The sequence below is a fragment of the Ictalurus furcatus genome, chromosome 18 (assembly GCF_023375685.1).
Source record: "Ictalurus furcatus strain D&B chromosome 18, Billie_1.0, whole genome shotgun sequence".
NCBI classification, from domain to species: Eukaryota; Metazoa; Chordata; class Actinopteri; order Siluriformes; family Ictaluridae; genus Ictalurus; species Ictalurus furcatus.
This window is the reverse complement of record NC_071272.1, coordinates 24,899,012-24,919,720: the sequence shown is the minus strand read 5'-3', so window position 1 is coordinate 24,919,720 and position 20,709 is coordinate 24,899,012. Positions and strand designations below refer to the sequence as shown.

Sequence of the window (20,709 nt, the reverse complement as noted above, 5' to 3'; positions counted from 1 at the left end):
ATATAAATACTTATACAATCACAATCTTTTTTTAAAATGACATTTTCTATTTGTCAATAATTTAGCAGGAAGCTGAGGCTACAACGGACACAGACATTCCCCCCAATCCTCAGTCCAGGGATGGCTCAACATTCTGGGTTATTTATTAACAGAAGGTCGGGGGTTCAAGCCCCAGCACCGCCAAGCTACCACTGCTGGGCTCTTGACAAGGCCCTTAACCCTCTCCGGTCCATTCTGCACTCTGACCCCAACTTGCTAACAAAGTTGGATATGCAAAGAAAAGAATTTCACTGTGCTGTAATGTATACGTGACCAAATAAAGGCTTTGAGTCTGTACACACTGTTTTCTCACACAGATTCCTGCTTAACAGCAGAGCAACCTGAATGTAGTCTCTCCACCTCAAGTTTCACTGTGTTCTGACATGCTGGTTATTTGAGCTCCTGTTAGCTCTGACCCTCTCTCGTTAACGCAGCGTTTCTGTCCGCAGGACTGAGCCGCACTGGATGTTTTTGGTCTTTCGCACCATTGTGTGTAAACCTCTAGAAACTGTGTATGAAAATCCCAGAAGATCAGCAGTTTCTGAAACACTCAAACCAACACCTAGGCCACGGTCAACGTCACTGAGATCTTTCCCATTCTGATGCTGAATGTGAACGTTAAACAAACCTACTGACCTGGATTTGCATGATTTAATACACTGCTTAGTATTTTTTTTTAAATGCCCACTTCATTAGCAGATAACTGGATAACTGCAAGAATGAACAAGGGTACAGGTGTTCCTAATAAAGTGGTGGGTGGGTGAGTGAGTATGGTAGAGTATGGTAGAGTATGGTAGAGTCATGAGCTTTGTAAAAACACATTTTATCAGAACCAAGTCCCTTAAGTAAATAAATGATCCTGTTGGTTAATACAGTTTATATGAATGTAGTTAAAACATTAGCACGTGTGTGTTGGACGATGGTGAAGGGAAGTGAAGCCGACGTCGAGAAATACAACCTTTAATTTATTCTTAATTGTCTCCAAAACAAAAGAAAAAAAAGGAAAGGAATGAGAGTTTCATTAAGATTCTTAATCAAACAATCAGCTTCCTCTGTTCAAACGAGCCGTCTGTGTCTGCGCTAAAGAGTTCGTGTGTAGAAACTAAACCTCAGTTTATTTCAGAGGGTCTGGTCAGATCAGCACACACACGCACACACACACACACACACACACACACACACACACACACACACACACGTGCGCTTTAACATCATGTTACATACAGCGACTCAGGAATACAGAGCTGATATTCATTCATTCATTCCCTGTGAAATATAAATAAAACAAGCTGCACCTTTATTTCCAGAAAACAGAAAAATGCCTCTGCATTTACTACATAAACCGAACGTCTACCAAAAATAATGAAAGGACTGGAGAAAACGAGTAAAGGAAAAGGTAAAGAAAATGTCTTTCTTCTGGAAGTAACAAATAACACAACAGAAAAATAATCAGAGCTCTGATCATTCGGTGTCTTCTCTGCAGATGAAATGATCCAGTGTTCGTCTCATTTCTGTTTACAGCCACTGCTTTCCGAATTACAGCAGCGAAGGAAAGGTGACAGATTTGATTATTTTCCCCAAGACAATCAGAGAATCATAAAAGTATTAAACACTGGAGATACACACAGCTCAGTTCTTTATTTCTTCTTTTTCCTTTTCTTTGGAGGACCCTGATCAGAACTGCTGCCACTGGAGGAGTCCGAGTCAGAGCTGGAGGAAGAGGAGGATGAGGAAGAGGAAGAGCTGGAAGTGTCCTCACTGTCACTGCTGCTGCTGTCTTCATCCTCAGAGGACGACAACGAGCTGGACGAGTCGCCGCTGTCTGACGAAGAGTCGCTGGAGGAGCTGTCTGAATCGCTGCTGCTGCTGCTGCTCGACCCGCTGGAGGATTTAGACCTGAACAATGACGACGGCCAGGAAAAGGTTTGTGGTTGCACGCGCACACACACACACGCACACACACACACGCACACACACACACACACACACACACACACACACAGAGAGACAATGTGAAAGATACACAGACTGAGTGACAGACTCACACATAAATAAATAAAAAAACTAAAGAAAATCAAACTATCAGTGTATGAAATTTATATCAAAAATAATAATAATAATAGAATAGAAACAAAGCTGCACCTTTTTTTCTTTGTTTTCTTTTCACTCAGAGCCACTGGTCCATCTCTAATAAAGACAAACAGAAATCAGGAGTCAGGTGTGAGGAGTCAGTTCATATGATTCTAAGGATTTATAGATAAAAACAAAGTGCTGCTCACTTTGTGCATCAGCTTTAACACAGCTCTGATCATGTGACTTTATACCGTTAAACCTACTCTGTGTAGAATAATAAACTGTTTAATGTGCTTTATTTAAAAAAAAACAACAAAAAAAAAACTAAACTACAAACTGGACTGAGAGTACGGATCTTTATCGTCATTAAAAATGCCAGGATTTATAAATATGCACCCCCATGTAGTAATACAGGGACAGATCTAGTTAAACGCTAATAAACAAGATTAGATTTAGCACAAGAGCAGGATTTCTGCATCAGACTCCATTTCCAGTGTCTATGTTCTCAATTTTTATTATTTTTAACAACAGCCAAAATATGATCCTTAAACCACAAATCTGTTCATCACTAACTGATCCAGCTGAACACGCAGATTCTGTGGCTAAAAGTGTAAATCTTTATTAAGCGCTTAATCCTGGTCAGGGTCACTGTGGATGCGGAGTCTCTCCAGGGAACGACACGGGAGAATTCACCCGGAGGAGACGCCGTGTCCATCACAGGGCTCTCACACTCTGTTCTTGGATTCAAACTCTTTTCTTGGTGAGATTTACAGTAGTAAAAGCGAGTTAGTACATCCATAACCATCTCCGTCATGTCTGTTTCCCAACTCCTCCTTAATTCTCCTGCGTTGTTCATAGAAATGATAGAATTTTTGTAAACACAAACAGCTGGGTTGTGAGGCCATGAGCAAAGAGGACGACTTTTTTTTTTAAATAAGAAATGAGTCATTTCTATTCGTATAAAACTCTTTCCTACTTCTAAAATGGATAGTTCACCCAAAAATGAAAATTGTCAGTCATCATTTACTCGCCCTGATGTCGTTCCAAACCTGTGTGCATTTCTTTCTTCTGCGGAACACAAAAGAAGATATTTTGAAGAATGTTGGTAACCAAACCGTTTGGGGCCCATTGACTTCCACTGTATGGACAAAAAAATACTGAGACATTTCTCAAAATATCTTCTTTTATGTCCCACTGAAGTCAGTCAGTCATACAGTTTGGAACAACATGAGAGTGAGTAAATCATGACAGAATTTTCATTTTTGGGTGAACTATCCCTTTAAGTGTCCTCTGAGAAACCTTCCTTCTTCATGTAGCACGTTTTTCTATGCACATGAACGTGTCGATTTAATTCATAACGGTATGGTACCCGGGACCACTGGCTGCTTTATCAGAACCATCTTTCAGCTTCTTTTTCAGCTCAGCGGTTCTGGAAGGTCTGTACAGATATTTTCTTTTCCCAGTGCACTCGTAGGACCAGTGGCCGTGCTCCAGACACTTCTGACAGCGAACATGCTGCTTGTTGGCCTCCCTGGAGTCAAACCACACACACACACACACACACACACACACACACAATTAGGAATAAAATAAGACAGACAATTAGGAATAAAAACAATAAATTAAAGCCAACAGCTCTTACAGAACATCCACAATGATGTCGTACCGTGACGAAAAACACGTCTTTTCAATGTTTAGAAACACTTCCTGAGATATTACTGAACACATTAAATAACATAACGCGATTTAAGCTAACATTACGGTTCGCTCCAAACCGCTCCCTATTCTGTAGATAAGTACACTACATAGAGATAGAAAATAATCACTTGAACATCTTATGTAGTGCACTAGTTGCGTAAAAGAGAGCCGCCTAGCCACTAGCCAACTAGCTAACTGTCCTCACACACACCTTACTCAGAGTGCTGCTGATTTCTATAAAGTGCACGAATATTCTAGATTCCATATGAAGTATAAGTGTTGAACAACGGAATAAACTTGATTAGAATATTAATATAAACTCACGCTTGTCTGCGAGCAATTAATCGATGCATAGGCGTCGCCATGTTGGTTGCGTCAGTACGTCAGTACGTCTGCGTCAGCTCCTTTTTTTTTTTTTTTTTTTTTTGCTTCTTGAGTTTACTGTGTGTGCCCCCTGCTGGGCAGGAGGCAAAGTGCGCCATTTTGGATTCTTAGCTGGTGTGGCTGTGTCCTAAATTACACATTATTCACTCTGTAACAGCACCGGCTCAGCATTAACCTTTATAAAGTCCACATTCACAAATCCATACATTTTAAACTCAGTTGAAATACTTCTGATCGGAAGGTCGTGAGTTCAAATCCCAGCACCATCAAGCTGCTACCTCTGAACCCTTGAGCAAGGCTGTTCAGTTGTATAAATTAGATAAATGTAAGTCACTCCAGATAAAGGTGTCTGCCAAATGCCTTAAATATAAATGCAAATAGTGTTGTTATTTGACAGTCATTGTTCTGCTGATGTTCAGTAAGTGCACTGTCCCTAGTGGTCAAACATGGGAACTGCAACAAACTGTCCTATTGGGATGGGAATCACGCTGCCCCATGCTAACTCTATAAACGTTTTCAGTGGAGAAAGAGAAGACAGGACAGTTAATGACAGGGTTGCTTTATTTATTATTTATTTATTTTTTTACATTTAATTGAGCGAGTTTAAAAATACACCACAGCTGCAAAAATCTTTTCTAAGCGAATAATCAGAATACAATCTAATTAGTGTCTTTAAATAAAGGCACAGTGTAAGTGCAGATAGTGTGTGTATGATGTACGGAACCATTTATGTTGTATGATATATTGTAAATGTTATGGAGTGGATAATATCCGTACATCAGAAATGCGTGCGCACTACAGTGACCTTGTTTCCCCAAAGTATAGGCTGATAAAAAGAAGAAAAATGTATCTCTCTTTTCAAATGCATGGGATTAGTTGGACTATTAGTGTAGTTACTGATTTAAATTTGGGCTTGAAATTTTGTTGAAACCTAGTTAATGATAGTTGCTCTTCAGGAATCACACCTGCTGTATGGAACATACATGAACAAAGGTGCATGTAAAACCGGTCAAACCTATATTCTGGATGACTGTATGTTGTCGAATCTCAACTGCCTTTTACAGGGTTACTCTAAAAAATCATTAGATATTAGCCTATATTTATTGTTATTCATGACCTAATTGGTGTGCAGGTCAGCAATTATCTGTCCCATCCTGAGTGTGTTCCCACAGTGTTCCTCGCCTTCACCAGGGTAAAGCGCTTACTGAAAGTGAAAGAGAGGGTACAGTTGGGTAAATTCCAAATCAGTATGACAGCATTGCTTCTACATCTTCAACATTAGTCTATAGTACACAGTTATAGAAGAGTAATGATATATAATCGCACTATCCGGTGTCACCTAGGTGAGGATGGGTTCCCTTTTGAGTCTGGTTCCTCTCAAGGGTTCTGTCTCATATTGTCTCAGGGAGTTTTTCCTCACCTCTGGCTTCTTTATTAGTTATAAATCTAAATCTATATCTGGATTTCTGTAAAGCTACTTTCTGACTATGTCCATAGTTAAACGTGCTATATAAATAAATTGAACTTAATTGATTACCTCTATGGACCTTGGAAGCTGACAGAAGGATCTAAATTTTATTTATATACACGTTACATTAATAATTATTTTTCTGTGGTGTATTGAATATATTTACATTTCCTGGATGGTTCACCTTCAGCATAATTTACATAAAATCTATATTTCAGAGAATTGAATTTATGTTTAGATTTTTTAAAATCTCAAAACAGTAACCTGTAATTTTGAATAGATAGATAGATAGATAGATCACTTTATTGATGGCCAGAGGGAAATTCACACATTACAGCAGCAAGTAAGTCATATGAAAGAGCAATAAAAAAATTCACATATTCAGTAAAAATATAATAAATGTAGAAATATAAAGTAAATATAACTGTATTATATGTTTTAAAAGACGAATCTTAGCCCTGGCAAGTTCAAAACAAAGAAAAACACTGGCAAAATGTAAAATTATTAAATACACAACAGAAAAAAGTGACATGTATCATTAAAATACACGAAATTCATATTTAAATTGTTTTGTCAGCTTCCAAGCTCCAGAACTAATAACCTCCACCTACAAATATAAAAGCTTGTGTATTGTAATTGAACATAATTTACTCATGGAAATGATATTAAATGAATAAGAGTAAACGTTTGTGAGGACTCTGAATTGTTTTAGTTGGAAAGTTCTGGAAGTTTCTCGACGTGAACAGAACGCACGCGCACCGCGCTCTGATTGGTCGCGGCTCCCCGAGGAAAGCTCGAGAGAAAGCTAGAACCGTCGAGGTCTCGCGAGAAGTCAGGAAGGCTGTGTATTAGTGAAGGAGCAGTCACCGGCGCGCTGCTCTGCACTTACAGTCAGTCAATGGAGCGGCGTGGATTATTATTATCATCAATACCGACATCATCGAGTCCGTGCTTCAGGTTGTAGCAAGAGATTGCGAGCTAGTTGTTTTTTCTTTTCTTTTTTTAAAGAAGGCACTTTAAGGTCCTGTGGGGTATCCTCAGTGGTGAAAAATGTCAGTAGTGGGATTCGATGTGGGTTTTCAGAACTGTTACGTAGCTGTGGCCAGAGGCGGTGGAATAGAGACCATCGCTAACGAGTACAGCGACAGATGCACACCGTGAGTACAACTTCTGCTTCTAATTCACATTATACTACACTATATTAACGCTCACTCTCTCCACACATCCTCCTCCTCCTCCTCCTCCATGATATCCCGTCACCCCATTTTAATCTCCACCAACCCGACATGAATATATGTATATATAAATGAATGAAATACATTTTAAGTTATAACGCGGCCTAGAATGTGAATTTGGACAGCTGAGACATTTTAGATTTTCACCAAGTGACACATTTCAGAAATGTTTTCTGACTAAATAAAAAGTTTAAAGTAAAAGCTGCCGTTTCAACCCTCGTGAGCAACCCTTTCTAGCATTTTCTAAACACTTCCCGTTCATCTCTGGACAGTTAGCTTGATGCTAGGTGATAAGCGTGGCCTGTTCTGTGCTCGTGCTCTGTCAGTATCTATGGCGACCCACGACTAGCTAAAGCTAAGCTAATGCGAGCTGCGTGACGACACTGAGAAGAAAATTCTAGCATAAAAATAAATAAATAAAAAAGACACCTTTCTCAGTAACTGCTAGGCGTGTACATTTTATTCTGATTGTTATTTTAGCTCCGTTTGTGTTCGAGTGTCTTTTCACCTCAGGATTTATCCGCGTCATGGAGCTTTATCTGAAATGACAAAACTCCTAACTGCCAATCTGTAGTTTGAGTATTATTATTATTTTTGTAAATAAAACTTAATTTGTGATTGCATAGGCTGTTTCGAGAAAGACCATCAGAACGTGAACGTCTCAAGTCGCATACTTGTACTCGCCGGCCACTTTAATAGGAACACTCTCTCATTCGTGGGATGATCCAGTCAGACAGTCATGTGGCAGCAGATTCAGGTCAAGAGCTTCATTTAATATTCACATCAAACATCAGCTTGGAGAGAAAAACACCTTTAAACAATAGCCACGTTTCCATTCAAAGGTTTTTTTCTGCGATAAAAGGTTTAGCGCATTATGTTGTCGACGTAATATTTTTTAGTTTAACTTTAGCGCATAAACTGTCGGTATTTTAAATGTTTTTGTCGAGAAAAAATGGCATTCGGGCAAAAAAAAAGTGTCACATGACAGAATTTATCCATCTGTCGGGGAAGAGTGTGTGTATGTATGTATGTATGTATGTATGTATGTGTGTATGTATGTGTGTATATACGTGTGTGTGTGTGCCACCCAGCCACTGAAAACCTGTGACACAAGATGCTCCAGGGAATTATTACTGCATGTAGTTTCATTGGCCTCGGCTTCATTCAGCAGTCTGATATCACACACATGAACTTGTCTGTAATAGCTATGCAGTATATACACATCCATGGACAGTCTGTTTACTAACCCCGAACGTTTCCCCCCACTACACTGTAGTCGGTGAAGGATGTCAGCTTGAGCAGGGCGATCCGCTTTTGGGTTGGAACCGGTGGTCATTGGCAACCTGCGATGGGCGCAACTCTCCAACACTACCTCCAGCAGGGCCGCTGTAAGGGGAGGGGGGATATAGGACGATTCTAAGGTCCCTTTTAGACAGGGGGCCCAGTTTTCGTCGATAACAGAAATGTTCAAAAAGTGGATGGAAACTTGGCTAATGTGACTGTGGCATTGGGTATGGTTGTAGATCTTTTGAGTGTTTCAGAAACTGTTGATCTGGGATTTTATGTAGCGTTAAAGGTGCAATAGTCTCCCTCTTTTTTCTTTTTTTTTATTATAATCTTTTTTTTATTCCTGACTTGTGCAAATAACCATATGTAGAACAGGATAAACAACAATGCATTACATTCAGCCATTTTTAACAGGGCTTAGCAAAAGTTTAAGTTGCTGAGAAAACCCATTTGGAAAACTGACTTCCGGTCCAGAATACTTGTTTGTGTTTGGGTGCACCTCCTTTCAGTCATTTTATAGACTCTATACTCTATGGGAACTCTGAAGATAATGGGGGCAGGGCTTTGTGGATATGGGTGGGAATTATTATTCAAATATCGAACCCACTTATCTATTAGAGACCCAGTCTTGGGGGGTCGCCCCTCTGTACAACCGTGGCGAGCAGAAAAGCATCTCAGAACACACAATTAGTCGAGTCAGATTTTCTAATTACAAAACTTTTACTACATGTTTAAGGTGTTTTGACTAGGGTGTGCTCCTCAAATCATTATTCAGGTGTTCTTTATATCCTGCGTCTACACGAATGATGTTTAATACCAGTTTTAAACGACAGCCGACAGAAATAAAGTCTCTTGGGTTTAAAGATTAATCTTGTTTTATACCAGAAGCGATGCTGTACACATGACTGGTCTTAACCACGTCCCAACATAAAAAAAAATAAATACATTTTACATTGAGTGGCTCGTTCATTTCTGCTTTCGTTCACTGCTGTAGTAAACACAAATCTGCAAATATCTGGACTGATTATCAGAATATTATAAACATGCACTACCACTCTGTATTTAATCCAGTGAGGGGTGTGTGTGTGTGTGTACGTATTTGCATATAGCGACTTAGGAACATATTTACAATAACTTATAATTGTAAGAAGTACTTATAGTGATGACTAAACTGTGAAGGATAAAAACCTGCTCAGCATGTCGTGGAGTTTCATCATCAGTCTCATAAAAGAACATTCCTTCTTCTCAAATTTTCCAGCATTGTTTTTCCACTTCTTTTCTACTTCTAGTTTACCTGGTGTTTAACCCATTATGGTTACAAGCCTGAATTAAACCGCTCGGGCTTTAGTTAAAGGTATGTACACTTGGATTGTACACTGAGGCCTCCGACAGTGACCGGAGCTTCAGCTAAAGATGTGTGTGTGTGTGTGTGTGTGTGGGGTTGCCCATGGGAGAAATGCAGCTGCTTTTCTGTGGATTGAGCTGTGTTGCTGTAAAAGTTCTGGGGGCCACCGGTCATGTCCATTTAAACTCCCTGCACATGCATCGGTCCTATTCATGGCTCAATCTAATGTTTCTTGCGCTGGTAAATCCAATTTACACCAGTATCTCACACTCAAAAATATCTTGAGTCAGTTGTCACTTTAGGTGTGGACAAAAAATACAAACCTCACCAAATTACCAGATTGTACCAGCTCATATATTGTCCTGTATTGTGCTTGAAGCTTGTGTGTGTGTTTTAACCTCAGTCTGCACGTCCGTCTTTTCATCAGGACATGTTTAAATTCTGATGATTCCACAAGCATCCGTGGTTAAGATGTTTACTCTCCCCTGGCGTTCACACTAGCAAACGATGAGGCAATAGACAGACGTTTCTACGATTTCACTGAGATGCTATTTGAATTCAGATTTTCTGACTTCTCTGCCAATTAAGTATGACGTGGTAAAGTGACAAATCCAGACGATTAGCTGGAATGATCCCTCAGACCAATCCTCTGGCATGATATGTCTATGTCCTGTCATTAGGAGAATTTTAAATTCTGATTTCCACATGCATCCTATTACAGCGATTCTAGTCAGTCCTGGATGTGTGTTAGATCATGTTAACAGAAGACGACTGTTGGTGTTCTCCTCAAAGCGTATTATTATGATGTCGTGGTTTGAGGAGATGCAGTGGTACATGCTAGTCTTTGCAAAGCAACGCTGCTAGGTTGTGTGATATTTGAAACTCGACTGATGGGTGGGATTTTTAAACTAAATTGATAGGGGAAAAAGCAAAAACATCTATTTCCTGCAATTCTTAAAGAAGTCACACATTCGAGAAGTTATATTTAATTTATTACATTAAATTACAGCAGTAATCGTAATATCACTAGCCAGAGTGGGAAAATAGAGCACACGGATCATGTTGACGCTGATGTAAGCTCACCTGCATTCATTAACCAATCATTCTGCTTAACGTGTGAAATTTTAAACTTTCTCAGGGCCTTTGTATCTTTTGGACCTCGGAATCGGGCGATAGGCGCAGCCGCAAAGAGCCAGGTAAGACAATTACTTATTTATTTATTTATTTATTTATTTTAACTATTTGAAAAATTTGACAATTGTGTAGAGTTTCCTCGTTTAACAGACTACCACGTTATTTTATTAATGTTTTATTCTTTTGCATGAAGGTGGTCACAAACTGCAAGAATACCGTCCAAGGCTTTAAGCGATTCCATGGCAGGGCGTTCACTGATCCGTATGTCCAGTCAGCAAAGTCCAACCTGGTCTACGATCTCGCTCAGATGCCCTCAGGGACCACCGGCATCAAGGTAAACGAACACTTTGTGGTAATTTGCTTGAATGTTTTTAATGTCCTGAAAGGTTTTCTGACCTTCCCTTTCCTTGTGTTTAGGTCATGTACATGGAGGAAGAGAAGGTGTTCAGTATTGAGCAGGTCACCGCTATGCTTCTGACCAAACTGAAGGAGACAGCTGAGGCTGCGCTCAAGAAGCCAGTGGCAGACTGCGTCATTTCTGTAAGCAATTTTACTGTCTGCTAGGCTTGTACGATATAACGACTTGATCATTTCTACATGATGTCCAGACGTGTTTCATTCTTACCCTGACTTTATTATATTATATAATGTTAGCAGACCTGCCAGCCTTTACACAGGTTGTGTAGGAGCTCCGCAGTTTAACATCGGCGTATGCAAGTATGAGTTATCACTCAGCCCCGCCCACTTCCCTCCATCTCACATGCTCTCGACTGAACTCGTAGTGCGCTCTCACTTTCTGTCTCAGTAAACGAAGAATCATTTGAATTCATTAATGTGAAATAAAATCTATCAGTGAACTAAGCGAACATTACACACGTGTGTATATGGTTAAGACGAGGTACTGTATGTATGTATTTATTTATTTATTATTCACATATTATCGACAGTGTACAAGCAATGAAGTGTTAAATCTAACGCTTTATATGTAATGTTAACGATGGTGATGATTCAAAATTTGTGCCCTGCCCTTCTCTCCTGCGCGTTCAGACCCGCTCAGACGCATTCACACACTTTGAGCAGCAGATCAACAGTGAAAATGACTGCCATGTGGACTTTATATATCATGTAATAAAAGAAAATATAAAAAAATTTACCATCCAGCTGAGTTTTCATTGTTGCCTCTGACAGTTGGTAAAATTATTACTCCACAACTACTCTTCTTAACCCTGAAATGGTGGAAGTGATCACTTTTCTGTCCCCAGAATATTATAAACATGAACCCCCCCCCCCCCCCCTTTCAGGTTCCCAGCTTCTTCACTGATGCTGAGAGAAGGTCGGTTATGGATGCTGCGCAGATTGCTGGCCTTAACTGCCTGCGACTCATGAACGAGACCACTGCAGGTAATGATCCTGAAACATACTGTGACTGAATCTTTGGTGCAACTTAACGACACTGTTTTAAATTTGTATGACAAAATTGAGCTACTCTATAGCAGCTTGCACACGGAGTCCACCGACGTGTCGGTGTATTATATTTAATTTTTTTTAGTTTTCTTGAATTAACTTAAAAAAATCATTAATTAAAAAAATCATATGATGTACAGTGCGAGATAGTTGCTGAGTCTTCTTGTGTTTCTCAGGTTTATAATAAAAACCAACACACAAATACTACAGAAATAAGCATGTTAACGAAGAACCATGTGTGTTGATGAATTGTGGAAACTATCCTAACGCCGATGCAGTTCACCATAGTATGATTTTGCTGCTCCAAACTTGGGTGGTGGATTTACATTTTTTTCCTCAGACGTTCTAACATCGGAACAAGTGCCAGCATGTCTTCCTTCGTTAACGGATCAGCAAACGTAAAATGATTGATTTTACTGGGTTGGGGGGGGGGACAAACGATGGACTCTGAATGATATGTGGCATTCTTGCTAAAACGAATAAAGCGTGCTGGTCTCGGTGAGCGATGGCCATTACAGCATGTAAACTGAGAAAGTGGTCCAGAGTTAATGTATTTATTTATGGTGCTTAATTATCTCTATTCCAGTTGCCCTGGCATATGGCATTTACAAGCAGGATCTGCCTGCCCCTGAGGAGAAACCCAGGACTGTCGTGTTTGTGGATGTTGGTCATGCTGGCTATCAGGTTTCTGTTTGTGCCTTTAACAAGGGGAAGTTAAAGGTAAGGAGACGTCAGACATTTACATATCGATCTCCTTTTTACCTTTTATTCGTTTACTTCTACTGTGAGTCACATTCAGACAAGTCACCAGAGTGTATGTGATATTTTCTAACACGCTGTACCAGTGTAGGTGTTTAGCAATGAAAATGGACAAATCTCTCTGTCTGTCCGTCCACCTACACTCGTTCCTCAGCAGCGCTGTGTAACTCTGGCTGAGCAGGACAAGAGAAGTAAAGAAAATTAATATGCCAAAACGTTTATCGGATATGTATGTACAACTGTGATGGTAAATAAATTAAAAAGGACAAACTTAATTGACAAAGCTTGAGTTCACAGAAAGTTAGTAATGTCCGTTTTGTGGTCGTCAGCCCAAAAAATGTCGTTCCTATGCTTTATTTTTTTAGCGTTATGCTGTGGTCATTGTGTATTTGATGTTTTTATGTATGTGTAAAGATTTTAAAAGGGTTTGCCTTGATTTTTCTCCAGGTCCTGGCCTCTGCATTTGACAGCGAGCTGGGTGGTAAAGGCTTTGATGAGATACTTGTTCAGCATTTCTGCAACGAGTTTGCCAAGAAGTACAAACTAGACGTTCGTTCGAAGCCTCGCGCTCTGGTGCGCCTCTACCAGGAGTGTGAGAAGCTGAAAAAGCTCATGAGCGCCAACTCCTCCGACCTGCCGCTCAACATCGAATGCTTCATGAATGACATCGACGTTAGTAGCAAACTCAACAGGTCAGTCTCCCAGCAACCCTTAATTTAGCAAGCTATGTGGGCTATATCAGGCTCTGACCCGATCCACAGGAGAGCTAGGTTACGTTTGTATTCACCCTCGCATGTGCAGCATGTTGTAAGCAGCCGCTTTGGTGCGAAAGCTGCGGCTAAAAATAACCCGATGATGCTGTTGTTCCAGAGGCGAGTTTGAGGAGATGTGTGCGGCGCTGCTGGCTAAAGTGGAGGGACCCCTGCGCAGCGTGCTCGAACAAACCAGTGAGTAAAACCTCACTTCCTCTGCTCTCATAGTGTATTTTAAGTCCTGAACCTGACACCTGATTTTTGTCCTTTGCTCTTCTCTAGAGCTAAAGAAAGAGGACATTTATGCAGTGGAGATTATAGGCGGTGCCTCTCGGATCCCCGCCATCAAAGAGCGAGTCAGCAAATTCTTCGGGAAGGAGCTGAACACGACGCTAAATGCAGACGAGGCAGTGGCCAGAGGCTGTGCACTGCAGGTCTGTGACTCAAATCATCAGTCCCCTGTTAAATATTCGTCATAATTCATTACTCATTGTTCCCTGCGTGGTACAGTACCTCCTCCTTCATACAGAATGACCGTCAATACTTACACTGAACTTGATCAGATGCTTCACGATTATTACTGAAAAACGGACGAACAACTGTGTACAAAACCATTTTTAAACTTAAAAACTGAAGTATTTATCAGGCTAGTAAGGTAATGCATTTTAAAGAATATATAGCACATAAAGCATACACGTAGATCGACAACAAAGCCACTATTGTGCAGTTCTAACAGAAACCTTTTCCCTTTTTGGCAAGAAACTACACAGCTGCTTAAATTAATGAAACATGTAGATGGGTATTCCTCATAAAAATCTAGGCTTATATGAAGTATCCAGACTGTTCACTCCGGGCTCAGTGTGTTCCACTAACAGATTCCACGTGTGATGCGCTTCTGCTAATCCACGTATGTACACGCGATGTGATGTACACATCACATATAAAATATAAGACCACGAAGAAGGAGCAACTGAAATTGTTGATTAATCTCTACAAGACACAACTATGAAAATAACTATGAGACAATAAGTAAGAAAACGTTATCCTATTTAAAACACATATGTCCTTAGACTCTGCTTTACTGAGTAGGCTATGACCGACCCAAGAAGATGGTGATGAATTGTGATCAAACCCAGTAATCTAATAAGTGGATTTAGGAGCAACATGAGCGGAGAAACAAACATCTCTACAAGTTATCTTGAGCTAACCAACTGAACTCACGTAAGTTTTTAGTCAGTAGTTACAGGGCTACAGGCCAGAAAGAGATAGATATATTTAAGAATTCCTACTTTCCAGTCATTAAACACAATAAATACACCCCTCTTGAAGAAGGACAGAGCGATGCAGACAGTTTGTGACGTTTGTTTTCAGTGTTTCACGTCTGAAATGGATCAGAGGTCACAGTTTTTGATTTGCAAAATTTAATTGTTTTTGTGGAGGTCAAAATTTTGCGTATAGAAAATCCCACGTGTGTGCATGCTTAAACTGAACACATCACTTTCTGCACGTGTTGCTATTTTTATATTATCTTGAAGAGTAAGAATAATTCTGTCACGATCATTATAAATTTGTAAGGAGTGACCTGAATTGGATGACTGTTTGTCATTGAAGGAATTTCTTTATGCATGACTGGTGAATTCATAGTGAATCTAATCGTTCTGTTCCTGTTCTTCTTCTTGTGGTTTAATCAACACCCCTTGGGATGATGGATGTGTGGACGGTTCTGGTTTAGTATTAGCAACCTCCAGTGTTTTCTTGGTGATGAAGTAAGCACACTCTAACGTTTCTCTTTCTCCCGCTCAGTGTGCGATCCTGTCTCCTGCCTTCAAAGTGCGAGAGTTTTCCATCACAGACGTGGTTCCGTATCCCATCTCTCTGAAATGGAATTCAGCAGCCGAGGAAGGCTTAAGGTTGTTAAACTTGTCGTTTATACGTTATTCGTTTTTATCGATAGGTCTAGTTCTTAGAAAATAACGTAGTGTAAATTAAATGCGTGGACTGATTGTACTCTCTTCTTTTTCCCTGCAGTGATTGTGAGGTATTCCCTAAAAACCATCCGTCACCTTTCTCTAAAGTGTTAACCTTCTACCGCAAGGAGCCTTTCTCCCTGGAGGCCTACTACAACAATCCGAAGGAGCTGCCGTATCCCGATCCTACCATTGGTACGATCGTCCTCGAACGTCTTTCTTTATTTTGTCTGAATTCACACGAATAACAGTTTGTGCTAATTCCCAGATCAGATTCTCTCCCTATAAAACTTTTGCATGCAGATAGGTTACAGTTATAAAAGTTCAGCCTGTTCTATTCAAACCATCCTGAGAACAACAACTGGCTGCTGACGGTTATTTTAATCGTTGCAATCGCGTCATCTATCTAGTTGCAGCATCAACTATCACTACTACAGAACTCTTAACTAGTTTTAATTAAATAACAGGTCTTTAATACAACATTGCTCTTCAAATTTTAGTGCAAATGAAGTGACATAACACCACAGCGCTCTTCATAACGCAGTCCAACTAATAGTTTAAAAAAAACCCCACTAAATCCTTTCCCTGTCTTCAGGTCAGTTCACTGTCCAGAAGGTGTTGCCCCAGGCATCAGGCGAGTGTTCTAAAGTGAAGGTGAAGGTGCGTGTCAACGTGCATGGCATGTTCAGCGTGTCCAGTGCCTCCCTGGTTGAAGTGCTAAAAGCTGGAGAGGGAGAAGAGCCCATGGACACGGAGACTGCTGCAAAAGAGGAAGAGGTGATGCCCTCCCATTGACTTAAGATTTATAATGTTTTTTTTATCGGAGCCTGGACGACTCACCACAGAAATATGCGCTCTGCTAAACAAGAAGAAGAACCGTGGCATGTCTAAACACAGCTTAGCAAATAAAGCATGGCTGTCCTGTCTGCTGCTGCCACGCCAGCGTGGAGCATGTTCTGTTCTGATTAATTATTGTACTTCATCTCTGTAGAAGTTGCATAACTTCATTATTCATGTAACTTATCGTTCTTTTTCTTTCTTTTTTTTGGTGGGGTTTGTAAAGAACAAGATGCAGGTGGACCAAGAGGAGCAGAAAAACCAGAGCGATGGGCCGAAAGAGAACGTAGATAAGAAATCTGACACTGAGGACATGGAGGTAACTAAAAGAGTCTAACATACAACGATGGACTCCAACACTGTCATAAATCTCCTTCTGCTTACTGTGCAGCGTTCCCCAACGTACCGAACGCTACATGTACTTTTATTTGGACAGGTGCTATTAGTTTTACTTCCTGGTTCTGTCTCCACCCACCTGCCTCAGAGCATGTGACCGAATAACCAATGACAGGCAGAGACAGGATCAGGAAGCAAAACCAACAGCACCTGTCCTAATAAAAGTCTGTGTAGCACTCAGTACTCTGGGAACTGCTTTGTGCTGAGGGGGATTTGTGATCTTATAGTCCGAGTAAACGAACAGTGTCCACCTTCTTTACTTCTGTATGTTCAGTAGCAGCTCTAGAAAATATTTGGCAAATTAAAAAAAAAAAAAAAGAAGAAGAAATCTGTTGTTGAATATAATTTCAGTAATTACTTAGTTCGAATAGCTCAGTGAGAAGACACTGTTTAAATGAGCATTAGCCATTTTCTCTGGCTTTTTAAAGCCTTAATGAGTAGATCAATAGCGCACTTAATAACATGTCTACCATGAGTTCATTTGGTTTGTAGAGGAAAAGACTTTGTAGTGATATTGAAATGTAGTTTTTGTTTTACACTTTAACATGTATCTCCACCCCGCGCCCCCCCCTTTTTTTTTTAGACTGAGGAAAACAAGCAGGAAAAGAAGAACAACCAGCCTCCACAAGCCAAGAAACCCAAAGTGAAGACAAAGACTGTAGACCTGCCGATTGAGAACAGCCTGCACTGGCAGCTCACTAACGAGCTGCTCAATCTGTTTGTGGAGAATGAGGTAATGCAAGTTAATCCACAGACACCTCGAGGGGGGGTGTGATAAGTGCTCTCTTTACATTTGTTGTTGTTTGTGTTATCAGGGGAAGATGATCATGCAGGACAAACTGGAGAAGGAGAGGAACGACGCTAAGAACGGTGTTGAGGAGTACGTATATGAGATGAGGGACAAACTGCATGGAGTGCTGGAGAAGTTTGTCAGTGAGGAAGTAAGTCATTACTTATAATTAGTTAATAATGCTGCGTTATAGTTTATAACGTCTTACCTGTGGTAGTAACCCGTGCTGATGTATTCGTTCAGGATCGAGATGCTTTCAGTCTAAAACTTGAAGACACAGAAAACTGGCTGTATGAAGAAGGAGAAGACCAACAAAAGCAGGTGTACATTGATAAACTGGCAGAACTGAAGGTAAATACAAGTGTTTTCACTGGATTCAATTACAAACTGTTATTTAGATACCAGAAATAAACAAATCTGGGTGTGTCGTCGTCCCCCCACGTAGAAACTCGGACAGCCCATCCAGGAGCGAGCGATGGAGGCAGAAGAGAGACCAAGAGCCTTCGACGAGCTCGGGAAGCAAATCCAAAAGTACATGAAGATTTTAGAAGCATACAAAGCAAAGGTACGTACTTGTTTAGCAAGCGTTTCTTAGTTTCTAGTGCAAAACACTTTCTACGATGGCCATGTGTGTAATTATAGACCGAGTAATTTCTCACCGAAAGCATTTCAGTTTAATTAGTGTTTAAATCAGCCAATATAGACATCTGCAGCAGGTGTTTAAAAAAAAAAACAAAAAAAAAAAACGGAAATGGAATTCATGTGGGAAAGTCTGCATACCTCTGATATGCAGGATCTTAAGAGAAAGTGTTTTCTAAGACATTACAAAGCGTTATTTGTGCATTTTCATTTTCAGGACGAGCAGTATGATCACCTGGACGAGTTGGAGGTGATGAAGGTGGACAAGCAGGTGAACGAGGCCATGAACTGGATGAACAGCAAAATGAATGAACAGAGCAAACAGAGTCTGACGCTAGATGCTGTTATTAAAGCCAGTGAGATTCAAGCCAAAACCAAGGTACTGACAATGTTTACATTTTTAAAAACAAAACAAAACAATGTTTTATACTGTAAAAGTTCACCTGTAATCAAAATCAGTGTTTCAGAGCTTTTTCAGTCCCTTAATGTTCCAGACACTGTATCTGAAATGAAAATATAAAGAAAACAGTTTTGGAGGGTTTAATTTTATTTAATTCTCAATTTAATTTTATAGTTCCAAATTTCGAGATGCTGTCAAGACCCTTATATGCCCTGCCCACAGAAGTCTTGCTCTATAGTAGCAGCTCATTAGCAGTAAACATGGTTTGTTGTGTTTTTTGTCTGAGCGTCTTCCTGCACACTCTTCCCTTTTCTATCCATTGTTTGGTTTGAGGAAAAAATGATGGGAGTTTGTGAAGAGGGAGGAGTTTTCAGTCTTTATACAGCGTCAGGGATTCTCCTTCAGTAGGAATCAGTAAAAGGCCCTCGCTAATCTCTTTACCGCTCTCTCTATTTAGCTAACATTATAGTCAAGTTTGTTAAGATTGGCCGGGGGTGTGGCTTATCTTATATTATTACAGCTGTCGCGTAATTCAGTCGAACACTTTAACGTCACGTCACTCTGACTTCCTGTTTCAGAAGGAAATGCATCAAGGGAAGCTATTTCATGGAGACTTGAATGTACTTGTGCTATGTTTTTCTAAATATCGAATGTTGTCTTCAGGAGCTGTCCTCCACCTGCAACCCCATCATCTCAAAACCCAAACCCAAAGTTGAACCACCGAAGGAGGAAAAGACGCCCGAACAGAACGGCCCGGTTAACGGACAGGAGGGCTCAGAGGCCCGGACCAGCAGCCCTAACAAAGACCAACCGGCTCCGGAATCTACAGAGGCCAAGCTGCCGGAAATGGACATCGACTAACTCTTCATCCACTCCAGTGTTCTCTCGGCTCGCTTCCAGTTCATCACTGAAACAAGCTAGCTTCCGTTAGTTTTGCTTTCAGAAGGCAGCGTGAATCCTTCCTGAACTCGTCGTGTATGGCTTCCTTTTCTTTCTTTTTTTTGTTTTGCTGTATAAAGTAAGGTTTCACATTTGTTGGTCTTTTTCACATTAAAGAAAGCTGAGATTGAAGATGGGGATTTGGGTTCTGTGTCACTTTAACATGTTCATGCTTATTATTGGGGTGTTCGAGTTACACAGGTGGTGAGGAAGATGTCAGACTGAGAAACTGCACACGTTTTAACTTGATGGGATTTTTATTTTTGAGAATTATCCTTTACTTTTAGTTTTGCATTGTTTGTTTAAAATTTGTCATGTCACTTGACTTCTTTCACATCTGCGAATCACAATGAAGTATATAAGCACTGAAAAGGAATTTAAAAAATAAATAAAAAATATCAGTGATGTAGAAAGGCCTGCTGTATGTTGAAGCAGATCTGTTCCTGTTCGCCGTATTTCACTGTTTCACTGATGCATCACTTCATGGCTGAGCTTTCTGTGTGTATGGTTGCTTTCTTGGGTTCCCAGGAGGTTTTTTTATGGAGTGTTTAACGCCCAGTACGAATAGTTGAGACCAACTTTTCCATGTCAACAAGAATCAAATTCATTTTTGGTACACTGATACAGAAGCTGTTTGAAATGTGATTCATTTGGATGTAAAATCTTCTGCAAACCCTGTACAAGGTGCTACGATCTCATCATCCCTTCATGTTCTTTCAGAGGAAAAGCAAAAAGGTTGTATATAATGATTTGGTTTGCAGAATATTTATGCTTTCCGTTTTGCTGAGATGTAATAAAGGACTTGTAAGGATTATTTTTTTTCCCTGATTCAGTAATTCTGACGTAACGGGTCGAGTGAGGCAGCTGATGTTCGGGGTAAATTGTAATGCTGGTGAGAATGCAAATGAAAGTGACATGACAAAAATTCTATATTGCTGTGCATCTAGGAAACTATGGAGAAGAGTTCATAACAAAGTAATGCAGTTGTTACAGTAAGGGGCAGAAAAAACAACGTAGTGCAGCGTGCACACAGCAGTAAATGTTATCGGATATAAAAAAATTCCTCTTAACATCAGCCTGGTTTAGAGACAAAAATAATTATT

The 20,709-nt window shown here is 40.2% G+C and overlaps 2 protein-coding genes across 2 annotated transcripts; one reads left to right on the top strand and one right to left on the bottom strand.

Moving 5' to 3' along the window:
* Positions 1-1,319: 1,319 nt before the first annotated feature.
* Positions 1,320-4,181, bottom strand: zcchc10 (zinc finger, CCHC domain containing 10). Its single transcript, XM_053649562.1, has 4 exons — positions 4,135-4,181; positions 3,482-3,643; positions 2,182-2,226; positions 1,320-1,935 (listed from the first exon to the last, which is right to left on the bottom strand). Exons 1-4 carry the CDS (start codon positions 4,173-4,175, stop codon positions 1,677-1,679), a joined length of 507 nt encoding a protein of 168 aa, XP_053505537.1. The 5' UTR covers positions 4,176-4,181; the 3' UTR covers positions 1,320-1,676.
* A 2,313-nt stretch (positions 4,182-6,494) lies between these two features.
* On the top strand, positions 6,495-20,420 carry hspa4a (heat shock protein 4a). The gene is made up of 19 exons (XM_053649033.1): positions 6,495-6,819; positions 10,668-10,725; positions 10,857-10,997; positions 11,081-11,203; positions 11,965-12,064; positions 12,714-12,847; positions 13,334-13,578; positions 13,757-13,833; positions 13,921-14,072; positions 15,442-15,548; positions 15,667-15,800; positions 16,201-16,382; positions 16,669-16,761; positions 17,422-17,571; positions 17,654-17,779; positions 17,872-17,979; positions 18,074-18,193; positions 18,485-18,646; positions 19,331-20,420. Exons 1-19 carry the CDS (start codon positions 6,713-6,715, stop codon positions 19,526-19,528), a joined length of 2,517 nt encoding a protein of 838 aa, XP_053505008.1. The 5' UTR covers positions 6,495-6,712; the 3' UTR covers positions 19,529-20,420.
* Positions 20,421-20,709: the final 289 nt, after the last annotated feature.